Source organism: Suncus etruscus, chromosome 11, assembly GCF_024139225.1.
Source record: "Suncus etruscus isolate mSunEtr1 chromosome 11, mSunEtr1.pri.cur, whole genome shotgun sequence".
Taxonomy (NCBI): Eukaryota; Metazoa; Chordata; class Mammalia; order Eulipotyphla; family Soricidae; genus Suncus; species Suncus etruscus.
In genome coordinates, this window is record NC_064858.1 from 70,378,023 (window position 1) to 70,405,920 (window position 27,898).

General features: G+C 37.6%; 1 protein-coding gene across 3 annotated transcripts in view; it reads right to left on the bottom strand.

Annotated features, from left to right (window-relative positions):
- Positions 1-27,898, bottom strand: part of SYT1 (synaptotagmin 1) — a 594,801-nt gene that overhangs the window by 109,142 nt on the left and 457,761 nt on the right. For all 3 annotated transcript variants that reach the window (XM_049783494.1, XM_049783492.1, XM_049783493.1), the window contains one exon: positions 9,139-9,256. In XM_049783494.1, the coding sequence (XP_049639451.1) occupies positions 9,139-9,256 (118 nt within the window). The remainder of the gene's footprint in view (positions 1-9,138; positions 9,257-27,898) is intronic.

Genomic DNA, 27,898 nt, shown 5'->3' on the forward strand with positions numbered 1-27,898 from the left:
TGCTTAAAGCTAAAATACTTATTTCAGGGTTTCTATGCTAATAGTTTGGATAATAATTTCAGCCCATCACTCAATTCTCTTGATTTTGTTTCTAGTCCATGCTCTTTAGCTATTTTTATTTTCTTGAAATAATTATCAGCCCTATAGATGGATCATTTCTATACATTCCAAGGCCACTGTGATGGATCATAACTGATACTAAACTTAACTATTACTTTTCCTAATGATACAGATGATCCCATTAATTTGTCATTTTTTATAAAGATCAACTCACATCTCAAGGATTCATATGATCAATGCTGTAATTATACATTTGAAGTGTAACAGAATTTTATTTGGGAACATTCAAACCTAAAATTATAATTAAGTCTTCTGACATCACTGCCAATTTATGCATATTCCTGTTCAATAAGATGCCAGCTTATTTGCATACTATTACTTGACCCTGAGATTATGGCCAATTAATTTGCATATCCCTATCTAATTGGCTCAAATAAGTTTTTGCCACTTCATTTATTGGCTTAACTCCCAAGCTGTGACTTTTAGCTCAAAATTAGGAATGGCTTTATTTGCCAGGCTTTCATCACCACTGGAAGGACAGATAAGAGAGGAAGTCTAGATTCTTAAAAGAAAACTGCATTTTCTTCTATGGGAAGTAACTGAAGCAAGGAAAAGACAATTTTCACTATGCACAAGGTGTTTTTCCCCTTCCCCCAGGAAGAGGATACTGGGTTGATGAAAAAAAGTAGAATTTAAGGCACTTCCATTTTATTAGGTGAAAGCTGTTTTTCAATCAATGAACTAAAAATCCTAAATTGGAATTTAACTGAATTGGTCCTTAGCTAATGTTAGTCATGAAATAGGATTTAAATCTCTAAATCAGTGTTTCTCAACTGCTTTTCTCCTATGGCCCCCCTTTACCTTGTTTCCTTCCTCTGGTCCCTGTCATAATAGTTGGTCCTCAAGTCTAGTGTCATGACTCCTGTTTACATGACTTTCTTTTGCTGTGGCTCATTTGGCCTATTCTGATCCTACATGGGGATATGTGATTTTTTTTAAAATTTTTTATTAGAGTATAATTCATTATACCAATTGGGAATTTATAATCCATTATAATTGATTGTATAGCATTATATGAATTTAAAGTATATAATACATGTATTTGATACAGAAATACTGAAGTTTGTTTTCATGGTAGCTTCAGGAAATACCACCAGTGTAATCTTCAAGCTTAAGAGATGTAAGATAATATTGAGGTATTTTTAAAATGCAGTGCCCAGCTTGCCAACATTAGGTATACAGTTGCTTATTTTGAGTTAGTTCCTGAAATCTTTAGTTTTAATATGCTTTCCTGGGTGATTTTTTTCCTGGGTGATTTTGATAAAGAAGACTATTATACCTCAGAAAATCCTGATGGAATGGTCCTAACTTGATAAATATAATGAAAGAAATAATCTGCCCCTGTTGGTTCATGGTTTTTGTGGGTAAATTTTCCTATATAATGTCAACATTTTCATGAGACTTATTTATGCCAGATTATTTTTTTTAGGATAGTAGAAGTGTAGGTGGAGAAAAGAAAAATCCATAACAACAACTAAAATTTTGCATTTGGGCCAGAAAGGCAATACAGAGATTAAAACATGTACCTTTTATATACGCAACACTGCTCAATCCCTTAAATTTAGAGCCAAGAATCCATGGGTGTGCCCTTCCTCAAAATAGAATCTCACAGAAAGGATTAGGTACTTGCAGAAGGGCAGGCTGGGTGAATATCACTGGCTTAGGTTTCAGTGGCTTGTCTACACATGGGTACTCTCTTATCTGGGATAGTGAACCCTTTCCCACAAGTTTTCTTTCATCTTCACCCATCACCACACTCAAGTCATTTCTAAATTTTTATTATCCTTTTTTTCGTGAGACTTAGTAGTTTTGCTGAACCTCTTTCCCAACCCTGCCCTTGGCTCCCCATGGTATAGATTCCACTGTAGAAGGACTGCTTTATGGCTACTAGGAAGAAGACTGGGGTAGACTGGAATAGAGAGTGGGAGTAGTAAAGATGAGGAAAATTATGAATGAGAAAACAAATTTTTGAGTTCACTTATTCTCAAGAATGATTGATTTTCAATTCTCAGGACATCCCTGACTACCTCTCCTCTGCTTGGGGTCTGTATCAAATAGGTTCCCAGTACTTGGCTTTCCCAGTATTTTTTGTTGCTCTGTTTGACACACCTTTGCAGTCCAGGTGGGTACAGATCACAACACAAAAGTAGGGATGTGAACTTTTAAACCTGGGTTGATTTTGCTGTGGTTCTTGACAGCGTTAACATTTAGAAAAATTAAAAAGGACGACAAGCTTATTTAAGGGAAATAAGGGGATGCAACAGTCTAAGACTATGTTCTGTTTCAGATGGGGTTAGGCAAAAAGAAAAGTCACGTCTGAGAAAAAAAGGTCTGTTGTACTTATGGGAGGCACTAGTGTCTAAAAAAAATTTTTGGGGGGGTGGGTCACACCTGGCGTCGCTCAGGAGTTACTCCTGGTTCTGCATTCAGAAGTCAGAAGTCGCTCCTGGAAGGCTCGGGGGACCATATATATGCCATATCTGCCGGAATTCAAATGGGGGTCCGTCTTGTGTTGGCCGAGTGCAAGGCAAATGCCTTACCGCTGTGCTATTGCTCCAGCTCCCTAGGATTGATTATAGTAGGAACATGTACAGGGAACTTCCCAAGTCTTCAAGGAAGCCTCCATTTTTAATTGAGCATGAAGGCCCCATTTCTATCTTTTCTAAAATTGGTCTTGGAACTTCAGTTCTAGAACAGGCCAGTGCTCTAAGCCAAAAGGTTAGGGCTAAGGAGTCCTTGTTCTCCCATTTTGCAGGTGTAGGTGGGAGGTCTAAATAGCATAAATAACAGGAGTTATTTCAATTGTGCAGGTGTTCTGCATCATTGAAAATCAGAGGCCATCCTCTGAATGTTCTTCATGAAAGGACAGTTTCCAGAACGGAATGTTCCTATGTACCAGCTGCGAGTAAGAGGATTTCTATGCATAAATGTTTTCATGTCTGAGAATCTTTCCTCCAGGAACCTTTCAAGGGCATTATGCTAATGTTTGTGTAATATACTTCACAGTGCATAAGATTCATCTTTGGGGCACTGTTCCACAGGGCTGGTCACTCTGAGGAGAGACCTTTAGGAGTGGACAAGGTCTTGAGGGTGGAGCCCTCAGTAGTTAGTAGTGTAATTAGTACATTTGTCAGAGACCCCACATGTCAAAGAGACCTGCCTCTCTTAGAATGGTTTGCCATATAAAGATTTATGGTAAGAACATGCAACAGCAGAAAAATGCTCATTTATGATCCAGAATAATGTACTCTCACAGATACCAAATCTGCCAGCACTTTGATTTTTAACTTTTCATTCTCTAGAACTGTGAAGTCTCTGATGTTGACCTGTCACCCCATTTATGTTGTGGTGAATAGAGGAACCAGTTGATTCTTTATGAGAAAACACTTATTATTTGAAGGTCTATTTACTCTGAACATGCAGATACATAAAAGATGGTCAAGATACCATAATGAAATTACTAGGCAGAAAGTCTTTCTCTAACAACAGAGCAAAAAGCTACTAATTTATTATTACATGAATTTGCTCCTGAAACATAGTCTGATATATACCAGATTACAATACAAATAATGCTTAGAAAATAATCATTGTTCATAAATACTTTTTGTTGGAATATTAACCTTGTAAGTACAAGAGTCTACTGTGGAGTGGTAAATCACTAATGTTGTTTGTCTCTGTATGGCTCTGCATGCTTATCTATATGGGCATATGATAGAATAAATATCTTTGTGCCATTCATTTTGACTGAACAAAATTGAAAAGAACTGTTGCTCTTGGAAAATATATTTTATAATAACTGTGCTCTTTGCTTTAAATTTTCTCTATTCTGCTATTAAGCAATGAAAGCTGTAAGTCATTAAGTGGGGTTTTGGAACACCAGAGGGTTAGGACATTTCTGCTGGTGACTTTATTTATAAAGAAAAATAAACTCAGGCACCAGGAGAATTTGGTTGACAAGTTAAATGTTCATTCAGTACATGGATATTCAGCTTTTGAAATTTTTGATAAAGCTTTAGAATACAAAATCATCATTTTAAATTATGGTGACCTCTTGAAATTCACAGTCTTCTTATGACTAGCCAGCAACATTGGTATTAATGGAATAGCCACAGACAATGAAGTCTATTGATGACCTTGTAGTGTATCTGGAAAATTTCTCATATTTTAGTTATTTGTCTGGGAATTAAAAACATAATGGATTAGTAAATCCATCTGGGCCTGGGCTTTTGTTTTTGGGCAGACATTTGATTACTTTCTTAATTTCCTCAATAGTAATGGGTGTGTTTAGATATGCTACATCCCCTTCATTCAATCGTGGAAGATTATAAGATTCCAAAAATTTATCCATTTCTTCCAGGTTTTCATTTTTAGTGGCATAGAGTTTCTCAAAGTAGTTTCTGATTACCCTTTGAATCTCTACCATATCAGTAGTGATCTCTCCTTTTTCATTCCTAATACGAGTTATCAAGTTTCTCTCTCTTTCTTTGTTAGTTTTGCCAGTGGTCTATCAATCTTGTTTATTTTTTCAAAGAACCAACTTCTGCTTTCGTTGATCTTTTGGATGGTTTTTCTGGTTTCCACTTCATTGATTTCTGCTCTCAGCTTTGTTGTTTCCTTCTGCCTCCCTATTTTTGGATCCTTTTGTTGAGCACTTTCTAATTCTATGAGCTGCGTCATTAAGCTATTCAGGTATGCCCCTTCTTCTTTCCTGATGTGTGCTTGCAAAGCTATAAATTTTCCTCTCAGTACTGCTTTTGCTGTGTCCCATAGGTTCTGATAATTTGTGTCTCCATTGTCATTTGTTTTCAGGAAGGTTTTGATTTCCTCTTTGATTTCATCTCGGACCCACTGATTATTCAGTATGAGGCTATTTAACTTCCAGGTGTTAAAATTTTTCTTCTGTGTCCCTTTGTAGTTTATATATAATTTCAGGGCTTTGTGGTCAGCAAAGGCAGCCTGCAAAATTTCTATCCTCTTGATATTATGGAGATATGTTTTGTGTGCTAACATGTAGTCTATCCTAGAGAATGTCCCATGTACATTAGAGAAAAATGTGTATCCAGGCTTCTGGGGGTGGAGTGTCCTGTATATATCTACTAGGCCTCTTACTTCCATTTCTCTCCTCAGGTCTAGTATATTCTTGTTGGGTTTCAGTCTGGTTGACCTGTCTAGTGTTGACAATGCCGTGTTGAGGTCTCCCACAATTATTGTGTTGTTATTGATGTTATTTTTCAGATTTGTCAACAGTTGTATTAAATATTTTGCTGGCCCCTCATTCGGTGCATATATGTTTAGGAGGGTGATTTCTTCCTGCTGTACATATCCCTTGATTAATACAAAATGTCCATCTTTGTCCCTTACAACTTTCCTAAGTATAAAGTTTGCATCATCTGATATTAATATGGCCACTCCTGCTTTTTTTTGGGTGTTGTTTGCTTGGATGATTTTCCTCCAGCCTTTTATTTTGAGTCTAAGTTTGTTCTGACTATTCAGGTGCGTTTCTTGTAGGCAGCAGAAGGTTGGATTGAGTTTTTTGATCCATTTAGCCACTCTGTGTCTCTTAACTGGTGCATTTAGTCCATTGACATTGAGAGAAAGAATTGTCCTGGGAGTTAGTGCCATCTTTATATTAAAGTTTGGTGTGTCTGTTGGTAAGCCTTGTCTTAGAGTATGCTGTTCTTTTGAATTCTTTCAAACCTTTCAAGAGGAACTACTACCAATCCTGGCAAGACTCTTTCATGAAATTGAAAAAACAGGAAAACTTCCAAATAGCTTTTGTGAAGCCAACATTACCTTGATACCTAAACCAGACAGAGATGCTACGAAAAAAGAAAATTACAGACCAATATCGCTGATGAATGCAGATGCAAAGATCTTCAACAAAATCCTGGCAAATAGGATTCAATGCCTCATTAAGAAGATCATCCACTACGATCAAGTAGGTTTCATTCCAGGAATGCAAGGCTGGTTTAACATCCGTAAATCTATCAACATAATACACAACATCAACAGCAAGAAAAATAAAAATCACATGATCATATCAATCGACGCAGAGAAAGCATTTGACAAGGTCCAACACCCATTCTTGATCAAAACTCTCAGCAAGATGGGAATGGAGGGAACCTTTCTCAATATAGTTAAGGCCATCTACCACAAGCCAGAGGCAAATATTGTCCTCAATGGAGAAAAACTGAAAGCCTTTCCTCTAAATTCTGGCACAAGACAAGGCTGTCCTCTCTCACCACTCCTATTCAACATAGCACTGGAAGTACTCGCTATAGTGATTAGGCAAGAAAAGGATATCAAGGGAATCCAGATAGGAAAGGAAGAAGTCAAGCTCTCACTGTTTGCAGATGACATGATACTCTACTTAGAAAACCCCAAAGACTCTATCAAAAAGCTTCTAGAAACAATAGACTCATATAGCAAGGTGGCAGGCTACAAAATTAACACACAAAAATCAATGGCCTTCCTATACACCAATACTAATAAGGAAGAAATGGACATTAAGAAAACAACTCCATTCACTATAGTGTCACACAAACTCAAATATCTTGGAATCAACTTGACTAAAAATGTGAAGGACCTATACAAGGAAAACTATAAAACTCTGCTCCAAGAAATAAGAGAGGACACGCGGAAATGGAAGCATATACCCTGCTCATGGATTGGCAGGATTAACATCATTAAAATGGCAATACTCCCCAAAGCACTGTACAGATTTAATGCGATCCCCCTAAAGATACCCATGACATTCTTCAAAGAAGTGGACCAGGCACTTTTGAAATTTATTTGGAACAATAAACACCCTCGAATAGCTAAAGCAATCATTGGGAAAAAGAATATGGGAGGAATTACTTTCCCCAACTTTAAACTTTACTACAAAGCAATAGTTATCAAAACAGCATGGTATTGGAATAAAGACAGGCCCTCAGATCAGTGGAATAAGCTTGAATACTCAGAGAATGTTCCCCAGACATACAATCATCTAATTTTTGATAAAGGAGCAAAAAATCCTAAATGGAACAAAGAAAGCCTCTTCAACAAGTGGTGTTGGCAAAACTGGGTAGCCACTTGCAAAAAATTGAACTTAGACCCCCAGCTAACATCATGTACGAAGGTAAAATCCAAATGGATTAAAGACCTCGATATCAGCCCCAAAACCATAAGATATATAGAACAATACGTAGGTAAAACACTCCAGGACATTGAGGCTAAAGGCATCTTCAAGGAAGAAACTGCACTCTCCAAGCAAGTGAAAGCAGAAATTAACAGATGGGAATATATTAAGCTGAGAAGCTTCTGCACCTCGAAGGAAATAGCGCCCAAGATACAAGAGCCACCCACTGAGTGGGAGAAACTATTCACCCAATACCCATCAGATAAGGGGCTAATCTCCAAAATATACAAGGCACTGACAGAACTTTACAAGAAAAAAACATCTAATCCCATCAAAAAATGGGGAGAAGAAATGAACAGACACTTTGACAAAGAAGAAATACAGATGGCCAAAAGACACATGAAAAAGTGCTCCACATCACTAATCATCAGGGAGATGCAAATCAAAACAACGATGAGATACCACCTCACACCACAGAGAATGGCACACATCACAAAGAATGAGAATAAACAGTGTTGGCGGGGATGTGGGGAGAAAGGAACTCTTATCCACTGCTGGTGGGAATGCCGTCTAGTTCAACCTTTATGGAAAGCGATATGGAGATTCCTCCAAAAACTAGAAATCGAGCTCCCATACGATCCAGCTATACCACTCCTAGGAATATACCCTAGGAACACAAAAATACAATACAAAAACCCCTTCCTTACACCTATATTCATTGCAGCACTATTTACCATAGCAAGACTCTGGAAACAACCAAGATGCCCTTCAACAGACGAATGGCTAAAGAAACTGTGGTACATATACACAATGGAATATTATGCAGCTGTCAGGAGAGATGAAGTCATGAAATTTTCCTATACATGGATGTACACGGAATCTATTATGCTGAGTGAAATAAGTCAGAGAGAGAGAGAAAAACGCAGAATGGTCTCACACATTTATGGGTTTTAAGAAAAATGAAAGACATTCTTGCAATAATAACTTTCAGACACAAAAGAGAAAAGAGCTGGAAGTTCCAGCTCACCTCAGGAAGCTCATCACAAAGAGTGATGAGTTTAGTTGGATAAATAACTACATTTTGAACTGTCCTAATAATGAGAATGTATGAGGGAAATTGAGAACCTGTTTAGAGTACAGGCGGGGGTCGGGTGGGGAGGAGGGAGACTTGGGACATTGGTGATGGGAATGTTGCACTGGTGATGGGTGGTGTTAAAAAAAAAAAAGAAATGGATCTGAAAAAGATCACCCCTCAAAAAAAAAAACATAATGGATTTACTCATGCAGAAAAGGAAAAAATCATGTTCAACTGTGAAAGTGACAAGTTCTTGAGTTGATTTTGTTTTTGAGTGAGAGTATACTTATATATTTTTTTCACTAAGACTGGAATTTAATATAGAACTTAACAATCTTAAGTTCCATCCTCAACTTTATTTATAGAAAATAGAGTTACTGCATACAGATTTTATAGCCATATGTTGGAAACTATGAATCTTTTCATAAAATTTGTTAAAAGTGATAGTAGGCTATCAAATACCTGACAGATAATCTTAAATAATTTTTTCCACGGGTGGGTGTTAAAACAACAAAACCAATAAAAAGTCTTTAGTTATAATTGATCATAGACATTGTTTTTCAAAAAAAAAAGCAGAGATACTTTGTTTTCAATGCCATAAATCTGATAAGAAGGAGAATAGATTTCATCTACCTTGACTGTAGTGGAATTGAATGATCCTTTCTGAAACATTTTATTGGGCTCAATTCTAAGGCTGCTTCCAGGCTTGGTAGGAAAGATAACTATGATCAATTAAAGATGGTGCATGACAGCACATGGGGGATGGCTTGGCATCCAGAATGAAACAGCATTAGGAAAAAAATAGCAAACATCACAGACTTACCAGATAAGCCCCCCACATCCATCTTCTTCAGATTCTTGGCCTCCAGAATGACAACTGTCAGTTTACCAGCAGTTGGAACATAGCGAAGTGAGAAGCAGATATCACCCAGTTTCTCTTGCTAGAAAAAGCAATGAGAAAGTACAAGTAATTTTGGAAAGTAAATGTGAATATAGTTAGTTTGTATATGCTGCAAATACCTTAGGAGGAAGCTTATGACAATAAGAATTTGAAAATGGTGAGATTTATTGACATTTACCCAGTGGTCTTTTATTCCCTAAGGTATCAAGAGTGATTGTAACCTGTTTCAGTTTTTAAATAGCTCATCTCTACTTTAACATTCATCAAAATATATCCATAATGCAACAGTTCTGGAAATGAGACCAAGATGACTGTTTTAGATATTCCACTCTAAATAACACTATAAAAGTGAGTAAAATATCATAACTTTATAGTAATGAAAAAAGTAAAGAAAAAACTTAATACATTATTTAGTAAAATATCAATCAACCTAAATGTTTTTTTTTTTTTTGGTTTTTGGGTCACACCTGGCAGTGCTCAGGGGTTATTCCTGGCTCCAGGCTCAGAAATTGCTCCTGGCAGGCACAGGGGACCATATGGGGCGCCGGGATTCGAACCGATGACCTCCTGCATGAAAGGCAAACGCCTTACCTCCATGCTATCTCTCCGGCCCTCAACCTAAATGTTGTCATTTTACATTTAATATAGGATTATGTGAAATGGAATCTTATTTCTTATGAAATTATATTTATTTATGAGAAATGATAGATATCTAGCAGTAGAAAGAAGCTAGTCAGAACATAATTCTTTTTCACTTTCAGTTTTACTCATTTCAAGTGAGGTCTAGTTTTATTTTTCCTTAATCTAAAAATTTAAAAAATCTAAGCTGCATGTTATAAAATTGAAATACATAAAAACAGAGAAAAAGCTTCTATAGCCTTTTACATTACTTTTGCATTATTTCAAGTATGCATCAGGAGATTCTAGGTTTTCTTATATAGGAAATTAAGATATATGACAAAACAGGGTTCACTATTAAACATTAATTGTTGGCTACTTCTGATCATGTGCCTCCTGCGGCTAATTCAGGTCTGTGTCTGGGCAATAACAGGGATCACTGGTCCCTCCCATCAAACGCAACTGGGGATGTCTGCAGGACCTTCCCTATGCCCCCTTCTCGGTTTCACCGTCAGTCCTCATTTTATGCCTCCCATGGCCATTTCACATTTGTGTCTGGGTGGGAAGAGGGACCCTCCAGCTCTTCCCGTCAACCCACCTTTTCCCAAACATTTTAATTTATATCATATAGTTATAGGAAAATTGGATCTAGCACTTCTTTGTCTTAGAAAATATACAGCTCAAAACCCATCTGAACAAACCACTGAACTAGTTTGCAATATTTTTACCATACTTATATAAGCTTGCTTGTTTAAAAAAATAACCTCTAAAGCAGAGATACGTCTAGCCACCTATTATACAAACAAGATTCTTGCTATATTTTCTACATTCACGCATTTTTCATAAAGTCTAGACAGACAATACTCCCTTTTAAAAATTATCTAGGTCATACATTTCTTTCACTATTGCAGATAATAGGAAGTTACTTCTAATGTGCTGAATTAACCCAGAGGGCCTGCTCATCCTTAGGAATTAATTTATATATCATAAGAATGTAGTGGAATAGGGGCCGGGAAGGTGGCGCTAGAGATAAGGTGTCTGCCTTGTAAGCGCTACCAAGGAACGGACCGCGGTTCGATCCCCCGGCGTCCCATATGTCCCCCCAAGCCAGGGGCGATTTCTGAGCACATAGCCAGGAGTAACCCCTGAGCGTCAAACGGGTGTGGCCCAAAAACCAAAAAAAAAAAAAAAAAAAAAAAAAAAGAATGTAGTGGAATAAATTACCTTTCATTGTTCTGAACATACAGATTGAAGTCAATATAACAGAAATTAATAGAAAGTGTGGACCAATTTATCTGAATTTTATGAGACAAGAGAAATGTAAATAAAAATATTGCTTAAAATATTCATTACAGGGATGGAAAGATAGGACAGCAGGTAGGGTGCGGTACTGCATATGGTTAACCTGGATTTGATCTCCTGCATCCCTATAATCCCCAGAACCGACCAAGAGTGATCCCTGAGTGTAGAGCTAGAAATAAGCCCTAAACATCCCTGGGTGTACTTCCCCAGTCCCACCCCCAAATACTCATTAGATGATTAGTTATTTGTAGACATTCAAGTTATTTGAGAGCTGGACCTGTTAATTCTAGAATTTCTGTTTTTTAGTATCAAACAGATATAAACTACTAGTTTCCTAGAAAAGGCAAGAAACATACTCAATTTAAATAAACTTTAAAACCTTTTAGCTAAATTTTCAAGTTGTAATTATTTGGGATACAAGTATATGCCTTTTATAATACTTTGAATACAGTGTTAAAGATTCCCAAAACACAGCCAAGGGAGATATGCAGAAAATAAGTAAGGTGTTTTCTTTGTGCCCAGAGAATCCAGTTTGATCCTTTGCCTTACCTATGGTCCATGGAGCACTGCCCTTTGGTTAATTCCTGAACACAGAGTCAGGAATTTTCCCTGAACACAGTTGGGTGTGGCCTTCCATTCAAAGAATCTTTTTTCAAAACAAAGGTTTAAGAATCAGGCAAGTTTGTTCTTTTAGATGCTGACTCAATATAATATATCCAAATAGAATTGTCATGAATTTTGAATATATTACAAATAGTTTTCATCAGATATTTGGGCAAAGATGATTTAATGATGGAGAGCGAGGTGAGGTAAAACAAATAAAAATACATTAGAGATATTCCATTAGAGAAAATGGAACAAATAAAAAATACATTGGAGATATTCACACGTAAAGAGATGTCAAGATGTGTGAACTGGAGTAGAGGAAACAAAGAAAAAGTTTTTCCAGGGAAGTTTATTTAGTTTAGTTAGTGCTCATAAAACAGAGGTGTTTAAAAGAACATTTCTTTCCACAGCACTTCCACCAAAAATATGCTCTTCATTTTTGCTCTAATATTTACTCCTCTTACCATAACTTTGTACCCATCAAAACCACTATCAACTCTACCTCAATTTTTAAGCTATAATCACCCCCACTATTAGCTTAACATAATTCTGTCCTGGGGCCCGGAGAGATAGCACAACGGTGTTTGCCTTGCAAGCAGCCGATCCAGGACCAAAGGTGGTTGATTCAAATCCCGGTGTCCCATATGGTCCCCCATGCCTGCCAGGAGCTATTTCTGAGCAGACAGCCAGGAGTAACCCCTGAGCATCACTGGGTGTGGCCCAAAAACCAAACCAAACCAAACCAAACAAAAAATAATTTTGTCCTATTTTTCTAAAATATCTGATGAAAAATATTTGTGGTCCCAATGTCTCAAAAGTCCAATGTTGTATGCATACTAATGCATGTTATGCAATGCAATGTTACTAATGCAATATTGTATGCAAACCAATCTTGGAAAGGTCCAAACTATCTTCTTGACTTTTCTTTTTGGTTTTTGGGCCACATCCAGTGACACTCAACAGATATTCCTGGCTATGGGCTCATAAATCACTACTGACTTGGGGGACCATCTGGGATGCTGGGGGATCAAACCACAGTCCATCCTAGATTAGTGTGTACAAGGCAGATGCCCTACTGCTTGTGCCACTGCTCTGGTCCCTATCTTCTTGACTTTTAAGACACTCTTTACTTTGCTCCTTGTTCCACTCAACTACCTAGACAAATGTCATTAGTTTGAATCTCATATTTTTAATCTCAAGAAAGATAGATAACTATCCTGATTTGCACAATACTGCTGGTTTTAGTTTTGTAAGCTACATAACCTTGGACACTTTGAGTGTTAGGAAGACCATGATTACTGGCACTCTAAGTCTAAATTGTCGTCATTCTTTGCCTAGAGATCTGAAATAGTCTCTTATGATTGGGGTTGGGGAGTCTCCCAAGGGTGTTCAGCAGGTTTGGGAGCCCTTCCAGTGATGTATGGTTGTTCTGTGTGAAATCTTAGGATGTGGTGTTGCATGGATTCTGAGGTTACTTGGGTCACTCTGGCTCAATTGTCATAGTTGGTGGTGTATGGAGGATTATATGTGCTGCAAAAGATTAAATGGGGTTGACTACATGCAAAGTTAGCTTTTTAATTGCTCCCTTGCTAGATCTCCAATTCTTATTGGCCTCTGCTTCTATTCTTGTTCTGTGCACAAAAGTCAGAGGTTTTATAAGACTGCTTCAAGTCTTTCAGTTTCTTCTCATTTCACTTAAAATATTCAATACTTTTTTCACAAAAAGGTCTTAGTTTAATTCCTCAATTTCATACCACTATTCATATAATTTTACATAGTCATTTTAAAAGAAGTCAGGCATATTTGCTTCAGGATCTTTGCATTTAATCTTTTTTGTCTGCAATATTTTGTCTCCCCCTCAGTAACAGCAGGGAGAATATCATTAGTCTCTAATGATACTAATAGTATCATACCAAGAGTATGATACTAGTTAATATCTCATACTAATATCATTAGTGGCTGTCTCTTATATTCTAACTCTTAAACTGAAGACTATTTTATGGCAATCCATGCTAAAGGAGTCCCAACTTCCAAATACATCCTGACCAGTCCTATTGTCCTGTCCTGTTCTTTTCTCTCTTTTTTTTTTGTCCTAGCACATCTTACCTCTGGAAGTTCTGTTAAGTTTGTGTAGATTTTCCTCATCACAATATCAGCTTTATGAGAAAAGAGAACTGTTTTGCTCATACTGTATCCCATATACTAGAACAGTGTCTGTCACATGTTAGAATTTCATGCATTTTTCTTGAGTAAATACTGAGCTTGCATTGTTGAATATGGTATCAGGTTGGTTTCCTCCTTCTCTATTCCCTAAGGGTGCTTTCCATGGAAACAGACCCAGATAGAAATTTGTAAGCTGTTGCAAGTAAGCCCCTGAAGAGTTTGACTGATGGAGGAATGGAGGATGAGGTCTTTCCCCTTCAGCTCGGAGCACGAGTCTGCCACCCTGTCTAGCCGATGGTTCTGAAGTGAAACGGCGGGTAAACAGCTCGCAGACAGTCAGGCTTGTGGAAATATTAGCTTTATTCGGTGGACAAGACTGAAGTCCAAAGCCTCAGCATCATTTCCTGCCAAAAAGCCCCTCGCCTTCCACAGACCCTTGTTTTTATCCCCCAGAATCAGGTACCACCCAATGGTGGGATCAGATACCACCCAATGGTGGAAGCAGAATCAGATACTACCCTAGGGTGGGGGCAGAATGCCAGGTCACACCCTAGGGTAGGGCACAATCACTGATCAGGGTAGGGTCAGTAACATAATAATCCCCTAAAATATTTACATACACAACAGTAAGCATATGATAGATGTGTATGTGACTTCTGGACTAAAAGGAAGTACTTGAAGCAGCAGAGAAGTTGGGCTGAGGTATTGTCACTCCATTGTCATCTAGCTCTTCAGAGACTCTGGATGCTAAAAAGGAATATAATTTTATGCTCCAGAATTCACCAATTGGACAAGCCTGACCAACATTTTGACCTTGAGTTGAGGGTAAATGGCAAACAACAATGACAACAACAACAACAACAAACAAACAAACCAAAAACCAAACCAACTGCAACCCAAACACAATAACGGGCTATAATTCATCAGTGGAATAAATGTCTTGGTCATGTACATGGTCCAAAATTGGGGTTTTTACCCTAGGAAACACAATATCCACATAAAGTACATCCTTTTCCATCCTAGGTTTTTGCTTAATTGAGAAATATGCCTGTAATTCATTAGTTTCTTCTGCATAATAAAAAGACTTTAAACCACTAAACTCTACCAACTCCCATTGTTCTAATAAAAAACTTATAATTCCAGAGACTTTTTTAGCAGAATTTCTTTTTGCCTTTGCAAAGCAGATGTGTTCAGCCTCTTATTCATACAGTAAGTACTATTTTGATTTATAAGGGTAATTGTAGTGTTCCTTTTAGGAACTAATTAATTACTAGAAAGATAGAATGTTTCTTCTTCTTTTAGTGATGGGAGCTTTGGAACATGTTCAGTGGTTTCAGTGCTTAGGGTTTCTCAGTGCTTAGGATTTCTCTTGGAAGTAGTTAGTGGATCATCTGCTGTGCCAAGTATTGAACTGCTTTCTGTAGGATGCATGGCAAGAACCGTACTGTCACTAGGGCTCTGAGGTAGACCATTTATAGTGTGATCCATCCTTGTTGCACATAGAAAACATGTATAGTGCATCCGCCACAGAATGAAACATACCAAAAAAACTTTCAGACTTCCTGTTTATTTGACCCAGGCTAATGGCTCTAGTTAAAGAGAAATGTGCCTTTCTTTACAGGGGATGGAGTTTGAAGATAGGATTGTGAACATTATTTGAGCAGAGTGACAGCACCTAGATGATGAACAGAAGATGCTGTACAGGAGTATGATGCTGGAAACATCTAATCAACTGGTTTCAAGGGATGAATGGAGCCCTTCAGCTATTGCCAACTCCTAAGCAATCACTTTAAAGCCAGTAGTAGATTGTCTAGATATAATTTTTCTAGTTATTTAATATATATGAGGCCTATTTACTCAACATTTCAGAAAGGCAGACTTTTTTCTTGCAGCACTTTTATATTTGCTCTAGACATTTGCAAGTTTTTAAATAATTGTTGATGGTTTTGAAGATGAGAACCTCACTAGGATTTTTGCTTTGTACATGGATAATGGTGCACTATACACAATGTCTGCAGGTTAAGGAGCCAGTCCACTAATAAATCTAGTTGGAGCTAAATTTCTTTTAGCCTAAGGCACAGATAGTCATATCAGTCCAATCATAAAACTCAACATGAAAACATTCCTGAAAATGTAGTTTTTATGAAACTCATTCTAAGGCCCTATAGGGCTGCAGTCAGTTGATGACTGCTTTTGCAGCATTATTATCTCATGAAGGGGCCTTATTAGTAGTAGGAATGCCAACTTTATGTATAATTTATTTTAGCCAATTGCCTTAATCACCAGGTGGAAATTGCCAGTTAGAGTTAGAAATTTCCAGCTGTGAGATGCAGAGAAATGAACCTGCTCTTTGTGACAATGGGGCTGACAATCAGAAAACACCTTTGTTCTCAACAACTGGGCAATTCCACTATTATTTTATTTTTAACCTGACTATACAGTGCCTGTTCAAACAACTGTTCAAACAATTCTTTCTATTTTTTAAAATATATTTTATTTTATTTAAACACCTTGGTTACATATATCATTGTGTTTGGGTTTCAATCATGTAAAGAACACCACTCATCACCAGTGCAACATTCCCATCACCAATGTCAAAAATTTCCCTCCTCCCCACCCAACCCCCACCTGTACTCTAGACAGGCTTTCCATTTCCCTAATACATTCTCATTATTAGTACAGTTCAGAATGTAGTTATTTGTCTAACTAAACTCATCACTCTTTGTGGTGAGCTTCATGAGGTGAGCTGGAACTGCCTGCTCTTTTCTCTTTTGTGTCTGAAAATTATTATTGCAAGAATGTCTTTCATTTTTTTTTAAGTCCATAAATGAGTGAGACCATTCTGCGTCTTTCTCTCTCTCTCTGACTTATTTCATTCAGCATAATAGATTCCATGTACATCATGTATAGGAACATTTCATGACTTCATCTCTCCTGACAGTTGCATAATATTCGATTGTGTATATGTACCAAAGTTTCTTTAGCCATTCGTCTGTTGAAGGGCATCTTGGTTGTTTCCAGAGTCTTGCTATGGTAAATAGTGCTGCGATGAATATAGGTGTAAGGAAGGGATTTTTGTATTGTATTTTTGTGTTCCTAGGGTATATTCCTAGGAGTGGTATAGCTGGATCACATGGGAGCTCGATTTCCAGTTTTTGGAGGAATCTCCATATCGCTTTCCATAAAGGTTAAACTAGGCGGCATTCCCACCAGCAGTGGATAAGAGTTCCTTTCTCCCCACATCCCCGCCAACACTGTTTATTCTCATTCTTTGTGATGTGTGCCAATCTCTGGGGTGTGAGGTGGTACCTCATCGTTGTTTTGATTTGCATTTCCCTGATGATTAGTGATGTGGAGCATTTTTTCATGTGTCTTTTGGCCATTTGTATTTCTTTGTCAAAGTGTCTATCCATTTCTTCTCCCCATTTTTTGATGGGATTAGATGTTTTTTTCTTGTAAATTTCTGTCTGTGCCTTGTATATTTTGGAGATTAGCCCCTTATCTGATGGGTATTGGGTGAATAGTTTCTTCCACTCAGTGGGTGGCTCTTGTATCCTGGGCGCTATTTCCTTTGAGGTGCAGAAGCTTCTCAGCTTAATATATTCCTTATGTTAATCTCTGCTTTCACTTGCTTGGAGAGTGCAGTTTCCTCCTTGAAGATGCCTGTAGTCTCAATGTTCTGGAGTGTTTTGCCTATGTGCTGTTCTGTTATCTTATGGTTTCAGGTCTGATATCGAGGTCTTTAATCCATTTGGATTTTACCTTCGTACATGATGTTAGATGGGTCTAAGTTCAATTTTTTGCAAGTGGCTAGCCAGTTGTGCCAACATAACTTGTTGAAGAGGCTTTCTTTGCTCCATTTAGGATTTCTTGCTCCTTTATCAAAAATTAGGTGATTGTATGTCTGAGAAACATTCTCTGAGTATTCAAGCCTATCCACTGATCTGAGGGCCTGTCTTTATTCCAATACCATGCTGTTTTGATAACTATTGTAGTAAAGTTTAAAGTTGGGGAAAGTAATTCCTCCCATATTATTTTTCCTAATGATTGCTTTAGCTATTCTAGGGTGTTTATTGTTCCAAATGAATTTCAAAAGTGCCTGATCCACTTCTTTGAAGAATGTCACAGGTATCTTTAGAGGGATCGTATTAAATCTGTACAATGCCTTGGGGAGTATTGCCATTTTGATGATGTTAATTCTGCCAATTCATGAGCAGGGTATGTGTTTCCATTTCTGCGTGTCCTCTCTTATTTCTTGAAGCAAAGTTTTATAGTTTTCTTTGTATAGGTCCTTCACGTTTTTAGTCAAGTTGATTCCAAGATATTTGAATTTGTGTGGCACTATTATGAATGGGGTTATTTTTTTAATGTTCATTTCTTCCTCAGTACTATTGGTGTATAGAAAGGCCATTGATTTTTGTGTGTTAATTTTGTAGCCTGCCACCTTGCTATATGAGTCTATTGTTTCTAGAAGCTTTATGGTAGAGCTTTAAGGTTTTCTAAGTAGAGTGTCATGTCATCTGCAAACAGCGAGAGCTTGACTTTTTCCTTTTCTATCTGGATTCCCTTGATATCTTTTTCTTGCCTAATCGCTATAGTGAGTACTTCCAGTGCTGTGTTAAATAGGAGTGGTGAGAGAGAACAGTCTTGTCTTGTGCCAGAATTTAGAGGGAAGGCTTTTAGTTTTTCTCCATTGAGGATAATATTTGCCATTGGCTTGTGGTAGATGGCCTTAACTATATTGAGAAAGGTTCCTTCCATTCCCATCTTGCTGAGAGTTTTGATGAAGAATGGGTGTTGGACCTTATCAAATACTTTCTCTGCATCTATTGATATAATCATGTGATTTTTATTTTTCTTGTTGTTGATGTTGTGTATTATGTTGATAGATTTACAGATGTTAAACCATCCTTGCATTCCTGGGATGAAACCTACTTGATCACAGTGGATGATTTTCTTAATGAGGCATTGAATCCTATTTGCCAGGATTTTGTTGAGGATCTTTGCATCTGCATTCATCAGGGATATTGGTCTGTAATTTTCTTTTTTGGTAGAATCTCTGTCTGGTTTAGGTATCAAGGTGATGTTGGCTTCATAAAAGCTATTTGGAAGTGTTTCTGTTTGTTCTATTTCATGAAAGAGTCTTGCCAGGATTGGTAGTAGTTTCTCTTGGAAAGTTTGAAAGAATTCATTAGTGAATCCATCTGGGCCTGGGCTTTTGTTTTTGGGCAGATATTTGATTACCATTTTAATTTCGTCAATAGTGATGGGGGTGTTTAGATATGCTACATCCTCTTCATTCAACCATGGAAGATTATAAGAGTCCAAGAATTTATCCATTTCTTCCAGTTTCTCATTGTTAGTGGCATAGAGTTTCTCAAAGTAGTTTCTGATTACCCTTTGAATGTTTGCCATATCAGTAGTGATCTCTCCTTTTTCATTCCTAATATGAGTTATCAAGTTTCTCTCTCTCTCTCTCTGTTAGTTTTGCCAGTGGTCTATCAATCTTGTTTATTTTTTCTAAAATCAACTTCTGCTTTGGTTGATCTTTGGGATTGTTTTTTCAGTTTCCACTTTGTTGATTTCTGCTCTCAGCTTTGTTATTTCCTTCTGTCTCCCTACTTTTGGTTCCTTTTGTTGAGCATTTTCTAGTTCTATGAGCTGCGTCATTAAGCTACTCAGGTAAGCCCCTTCTTCCTTCCTGATGTGTGCTTGCAAAGCTATAAATTTTCCTCTCAGTATAGCTTTTGCTGTGTCCCATAAGTTCTGATAGTTTGTCTTTAATATCATTTGTTTTCAGGAAAGTTTTGATTTCCTCTTTGATTTCATCTTGGACCGACTGGTTATTAAGTATGAGGCTGTTTAACTTCCAGGTGTTAAAGTTTTTCTTCTGTGTCCCTTTAGAATTCACATATAATTTCAGAGCCTTGTGGTCAGCAAAGGTAGTCTGGAAGATTTCTATCCTCCTGATATTATAGTGGTATGTTTTATGTGCCAGCATGTAGTCTATCCTGGAGAATGTCCCATGTACATTGGAGAAGAATGTGTATCCAGGTTTCTGGGGATGGAGTGTCCTATATATATCCACTTGGCCTCTTTTTTCCATTTCTCTTCTCAGGTCAAGTATATTCTTGTTGGGTTTCAGTCTGGTTGACCTATCCAGTGTTGACAAAGCCATGTTGAGTTTTCCACAATTACTGTGTTCTTATTGATATTATTTTTCAGATTTGTCAACAATTGTATTAAATATTTTGCTTAGGAGAGTGATTTCTTTCTGCTCTACATACCCCTTGATTAATATAAAATGTCCATCTTTGTCCCTTACAACCTTCCTGAGTATAAAGTTTGCATTATCTGATATTAGTATGGCCACTCCAGCTTTTTTATGGGTGTTGTTTGCTTGGATAATTTTCATCCAACCTTTTATTTAGAGTCTATGTTTGTTCTGACTATTCAGGTGCGTTTCTTGTAGTCAGCAGAAGGATTGAGGTTTTTGATCCATTTAGCCACTCTGTGTCTCTTAACTGGTGCATTTAGTCCATTGACATTGAGAGAAAGAATTGTCCTGGGATTTAATGCCATCTTTATATCGAAATTTGGTGTGTCTTTTGGTTAGTCTTGTCTTAACTTAGGTCTTTCAGTTTTTCTCTTAAGACTGGTTTTGAGTCTGTAAAGTTTCTGAGCTGTTTTTTGTCTGTGAAACCATGTATTCTTCCATCAAACCGGAAAGTGAGTTTTGCTGGGTACAGTATTCTAGGTGAAGCATTCATTTCATTGAGTTTTGTCACTATGTCCCACCACTGTTTTCTGGTCTTAAGTGTTTCTGGTGACAGGTCTTCTGTAAATCTCAAGGATGCTCCCTTGAATATAATTTCCCTTTTTGATCTTGCTGTTTTCAGAATTCAGTCTCTATGTGTGGGATTCGTCATTGTGACGAATGTGTCTTGGGGTGGTTTTTCTGGGGTCTCTTTTGGTTGGTACTCTTCAGGCATGCAGGATTTGATCACATATATTCTTTAGCTCTGGAAGTTTCTCTTTAATGATGTTCTTGACCGTTGATTCTTCCTGGAAATTTTCCTCCTGGGTTTCTGGGACTCCAGTGATTCTTAAGTTATTTCTGTTGAGCTTATCATAAACTTCTATTTTCATCTGTTCCCATTCTTTGACTAATTTTTCCAGTGTCTGTTCATTTGCTTTAAGTTTTTTTTCCAATCTCTCCCGCTGTATAAAGTTGTTATTTATCTCATCTTTCACAGCACCAATTCTATTCTCAGCTTCTGTTACCCTGGTCTAGAGCTTATCCATTTTGTCATTCAATTCGTTTACTAATTTTTTCAGGCTTGTTATTTGAACTGTTATTTCATTTTGGAGTTTTGTGATTTCTGTTTTCATATTTTCTTGGTTCTTATTATTGTTCTGTTCAACTCGATCCATGGTTTCCTTGAGTTCTTTGAGAATCTTCCATATTGCTTGTCTAAACTCCTTGTCCGAGAGATTAATTAGTTGGTTGGTTGTTTTCTGGTCATCAGAACTGTCATCTTCATTCTCTATGCATGATGCTGGCCTGCGTTGTTTCCCCATTGTCACACTTGTATTGTGGGTTTTTCTACGTGTTGTGGTGGTATTCATTGGCTATATGATGCAGGCAGCACACTCCTCTGGCTCCGCCCTTTATGGGTGGGTTGACTTGTCTCCAAGGAAGGGGTTTCCTCTGTGGATGAAGCCTCACACAGGATCAAATCTTAGGCATGAGCATACAGCAGAGAAGACAGTCTGGGGAGAAATGCTGGGCTTCAGTAATCCAGCACAGTTCTTAGTGTGATTTTTCTTCTTGTGTCAATGGCATTCTTTCTTTAGAAAGAGCGCTCAGCTGCGTAGCGAGGCTGCTCTGCTGGAGCATCTTTTCGGCCCACTCCCAAGAGGTTCAGGCGACAGGAAAGGAGACAGACACACACAGGCAGCACTCACAATTTCTCACGATTGGGCCCCACTGGGCAGGCATCCCACTATTATTTTTAAAGCAGACTCTGAAGTGTAGACACAATTAATGATTTAATAGATAACTACAGAAACAACTTTTTGAAAAGCACCGTGGACATAAAAATCAAGGTCCTCCTTTGTGGATAATGGGAAAGTTGATTTAAAGTGAATATTTGTTGGAGGACACCATCCATCACTGCATATGTAACAGCAGGGTTCAGCAATCCTCACAAACAGGAGCAAAATCACTTGTTCATCAGAAATGTTGTACCTTTCAGGGCGGCAAGGTGGCACTAGAGGTAAGGTGTCTGCCTTGCAAGCGCTAGCCAAGGAAAGATCCTGACCGAAGTTCGATCCCCCGACATCCCATATGGTCCCCCCAAGCCAGGGGCAATTTCTGAGCGCTTAGCCAGGAGTAACCCCTGAGCATCAAATGGGTGTGGCCTGAAAAACCAAAAAACCCAAAACAAAACAAACTACAAAAAAAGAAAGGTTGTACCTTTCAATGAGTATTTAAAAGGGATTTAAATTGACTTGATGCTGTGACATTTTCAAAGGGTATTTTCTATTTATAGTAGTATATATTTTTTTTGTTCAGTACATTAGCCAGAATTGATGAAAAAAGAAATTTTGCCTCTCTGAGGTTGGGAATCTAGAGGTGACATCCAAGTGGCAATTTCATAATTTCTCCACATGAAAATGAAGGCAATGTGCATGTTGTCTATTTATTAAAAAAATACTGGGGCTGAAGTGATAGGACTGTGGGTAATGAGCTTGCTTTGCACCTGGCTGACCCAGATTATATCCCTAGCATCCATGGACATATGCAGGAGCAATTCCTAAGCACAAAGCCAGGAACAAATACTGAACATTGCTAGAAATGACACCCCACCCAAGAAAGAAAACAAAAAACATTACTAAGATGCCCTTTTCTTGTAGGATAGAGTATAATGAAGTTTATAATTTTAATAAGAGGCTGGGTGGTTTTAAATATACCCCATAGCTAATAGTGTTTTTAAAATTACCTTCATTCCCACAACTACTTTAATCCCCCTGAAGTATTTGCCAAATCAGTATTTACATCTAATGAACCAGATGGTCACAGCATGAAATGTTGCTATAGATGTTTCCGGGCTAAAAAGACTGAATCTGGCCCAAATGTACAAACAGATGCGTGCTCAGTTCAGTTTGGTGAGGCAGAAGGTCATATACTTAAATGCTTCACTTGTCAGGACATTATATAAAACATTATCTTTGCATTACTTAAGTTTTAATTCATTTCTAATTAAAAATAGTTATTGAATGTTGCCAAAGCCTAGAGTCATGACAAATCTCCCAAAATTAGTCTAGGCTTTATGACTATCTTGATAAATAAGGTATGTTTTTAAGAAGTGGGTTTCTGCCCTCATACAGGGAGGCCCAACCCCACCACTAACAAAGTCCCTAGAAATTGAAAAAACCTCTAAACTTTGACACAGTGGTCCAATCTCTAATAGTTGATCTATTAGTTTCTTTACCTTACTTGTATTATTTTTACTTATATTTCTGTTCTCATATTATTTCTTGCTCTCTCCTCCTCTTTCTCTTAAGCTATACCTAAGCTAACTATTACATGTTTATATGTGGGCATGAGCCAGAAGACAGTGGTGGGATATTGTGACAAGACTGAATGAAATGAATGCCTCACCGAGAATACTGCATCTAGCCCGACTCAAGTTCAGGTTTGAAGGAAGGATACATAGCTTCATGGATAAACAACAGCTCAGAAACTTCACAGATGAAAAACCAACCTTAAAGGAAAAACTGAAATGTCTACTTTAAGACAAGAGAGACCAACAAACACAGAAAACTTATCTACAAAGATGACATCAAATCCTATGACAATAATCTCACTCAATGTCAATGGACTAAATTCACCAATTAAAAGACACATAGTGGCAAAATGGCTCAAAAAGATGAACCCAACCTTCTGCTGCCTACAAGAAACACACCTGAATAATCAGAACAAACATAGACTCAAAATCAAAGGCTGAAGGAAAATCATACAAACAAACAGCACCCTTAAAAAAGCTGGGTTGGCCATATTAATATCTGATGACACCAACTTTATCCTCAGAGAAGTGGTAAGGGACAAAGATGGACACTTTGTACTAATCAGTGGATATGTGCAACAGGAAGAAATCAGACTTTCAAACATATATGCACCCAATGAGAGACCAGCAAATTATCTAATACAATTATTGACAAATCTCAAAGAAGACATCAATAATAACACAATAATTGTGGGAGACCTCAACATGGCCCTGTCAACATTTGATAGGTCAACCAGACTGAAACCCAACAAAAACATACTAGCCCTGAAAAGAGAAATGGAAGAAAAAGGACTAGTAGACATATATTCCACCCAAAAAAACCTGGATACACATTCTTCTCCAATGTACATGGGTCATTCTCCAGGATAGAGCACATGCTGACACACAAAACATACCTTCATAAAATCAAGAGGATAGAAATCTTGCAGGCTACCTTTGCTGACCACAAGGCTCTGAAATTAGATGTGAACTACAAAGGGACACAGAAGAAAAACTTTAACAATTGGAAATTAAACAGCTTGCTACTGAACAACCAGTGGGTCTGAGATGAAATCAAAGAGGAAATCAAAACTTTCCTGGAAACAAATGATAATGAAGACACACAAATTGCCAGAATCTATGGGACACAGCAAAAGCGGTCCTGAGAGGAAAATATATAGCTTTGCAAGCACACATCAGGAAGGAAAAAGGGGCATACCTGAATAACTTAATGACGCAGCTCACAAAATCAGAAAATGATCAACAAAAAGAACCAAAAATAGGGAGACAGAAGGAAATAACAAAGCTGAAAGCAGAAATCAGTGAAATGGAAACCCAAAAAAACAATCTGAAAGATCAATGAAAGCAGAAGTTGGTTCTTTGAAAAAAGAAACAAGATTGATAGAACATTGGCAAAATTCACAAAGAAAGAGAGAGAAACCTGATAACCCGTATTAGAAATGAAAAGGGATGAACCAGGGAAGCTAACTACAAAACACCCCAGGTCATTTATCACATCAACTGGAAGCAATCCTTTACCAGGGAACACGCTACCACTGCTCTGACATTGACCTGCTCAAAAGAGACTTCCCTCAACACTAAGAAGACTTGACAACAACAACCTGCTTATGGGACAGGGCTCTCTTCATTGCCCTTTTTATTTGTGAGGTGAAACTAGAGGATGCTCTATACCATCCTGACTTCAATTTAGGATATGCGGATTCCAGGATCTTCAATACAGAAACATGATACCAACAACAGAGACTGTAAAAAATAAAAGTGTATTGGCACTACAAACAATGACTTAGATTGGACAAACTAGTTTGCCTGGAGCCTAGAGTTGGTCTTCTGCCAGGAAACTTCAGGGGTAGGGTCTCCTTGTATTTAGGCCAAGGCTTTTCTTTTCCATGTCCATCATATTTTGGTGGGCCTATGCAAACAATAGCTGCAACTCTAACACCATTTATATGGTGCTTCTTTGACTCTAATCCTTAAAAAAACCCACTTAAACTTTTGTGATTAACTTAAACTAACATGCATGGGCAAGGAAATGTAAGAAAATACTATTCCTTCAATGTTTAAGGAGTTACATAAGTTTTATAGCCTTAGATTGCTTTGTGTACTGCTAAGAAATGTTATAATGTACTACAATTTGGGAACTTGAGGGACAAAGTAATTGTACATGGGTTCTATTTTATTTTTCTTAATGTATTTTGGCTGAAAGCTCAAAATTAATGTATCAGCAAGAGGTTTTCTTCTAAGAATTCTGTTTATGGGTGATTGTCCTTCCCCTGTAACTTTACCTTTTCCTCTTTCTTTGCATCTTTATTCTCATAATTAAAAATAAATTTATAAAAAAATTAAAAAATTAAAAAAAAAGAAATGATAAGGGGAGATCACGACAGATATTTCAGAGATCCAAAGGGTAATCAGAGACTACTTTGAGAAACTTTATGCTACAAAACATGAGTACCTGGAAGAAATGGATAAATTCCTGGACATGTATAACCTTCCACGGTTAAGTAAGGAGAATGTAGCATATCTAAACATCCCCATCAGTATGGAGGAAATTGAAACTGTAATCAAACATCTGCCTAAAAAGAAAAGCCCAGGCCCAGATGGATTTACTAATGAATTCTTTCAAACCTTTCTTTTCTTTTCTTTTTTTTTTTTTTTGGAGGGGAGGTTTTGGGACACACCCAGCGGTGCTCAGGGGTTACTCCTGGCTGTCTGCTCAAAAATAGCTCCTGGCAGGCACGGGGGACCATATGGGACACCGGGATTCGAATCAACCACCTTAGGTCCTGGATCGGCTGCTTGCAAGACAAACACCACTGTGCTATCTCTCCAGGCCCTCTTTCAAACCTTTCAAAAGGAGCTTCTACCAATCCTAGCCAGGCTCTTCCATGAAATTGAAAAAACGGGACACTCCCAAACAGCTTTTATGAAGCCAACATCACCTTGATACTAAAACTAGACAGAGATACTGCCAAAAAAGAAAATTACAGACCAATATCCCTGATGAATGCAGATGCAAAGATCTTCAACAAAATCCTGGCAAATAGGATCCAATGCATCATCAAGAAGATCATACACTATGACCAAGTAGGTTTCATCCCAGGAATGCAAGGATGGTTTAACATCCGTAAATCTATCAGCATAATACAAAACATCAACAACAAGAAAAATAAAAATCACATGATCATATCAATAGATGCAGAGAAAGCATTTGATAAGGTCCAACACCCATTCTTGATCAAAACTCTCAGCAAGATGGGAATGAAAGGAACCTTTCTCAATCTAGTTGAAGCCATCTACCACAAGCCAATGGCAAATATTATCCTCAATGGAGAAAAACCAAAAGCCTTCCCTCTAAATTCTGGTACAAGACAAGGCTGTCCGCTCTCACCATTCCTCTTCTACATAGTACTGGAAGTGCTTGCTATAGCGATCAAGCAAGAAAAATATATCAAGGAAATTCAAATAGGAAAGGAAGAAGTCAAGCTCTCACATTTTTGCAGGTGACATGATACTCTACTTAGAAAAATCCTAAAGACTTTACCAAAAAGCTTCTAGAAACAATAGATTCATATAGATATGTGGCAGGCTACAAAATTAACACACAGAAATCAATGGCCTTTTTATACACCAATAATAATAGGAAGAAATGGATGTTAAGAAGGCAATCCCATTCAAATTAGTGCCACACAAACTCAAATATCTTGGAGTTAACTTGACCAAAGACATGAAGGACCTATACAAAGAAAACTATAAAGCCCTGCTCCAAGAAATAAGAGAGGATACGCAGAAATGGAAACACATACCCTGCTCATGGATTGTCAGGATTAACATAATCAAAATGGCAATACTCCCCAAAGCATTATAAAGATTTAATGCGATCCCTCTAAAAACACCCATGACATTCTTCAAAGAAGTGGATCAAACACTGAAGAAGTTCATCTGGAACAATAAATACCCTCAAATACCTAAAGCACTCCTAGGGAAAAGGAATATGGGAGGCATTTCTTTTCCCAACTTTAAACTTTAAACTTTAAACAAAGCAATAGTTATCAAAACAGCATGATATTGGAATAAGGACAGACCCTCAGACCAGTGGAATAGGCTTGAGTTCTCAGAGAATGTTCCATAGACATACAAGCACCTAATTTTTGACAAAGGAGCAAGAAATCCTAAGTGGAGAAGGGAAAACCTCTTCAACAAGTGGTGCTGGCAGAACTGGTTAGCCACTTGCAAAAAAAGCAAACATAGACCCCCAGTTAACATCATGTACGAAGGTAAAATCCAAGTGGATTAAAAACCTTGATATCAGACCTGATACCATAAGGTATATAGAACAACACATAGGTAAAACACTCCATGACATTGAGACTAAAGGCATCTTCAAGGAGGAAACTGCACTTTCCAAACAAGTGGAGGCAGAT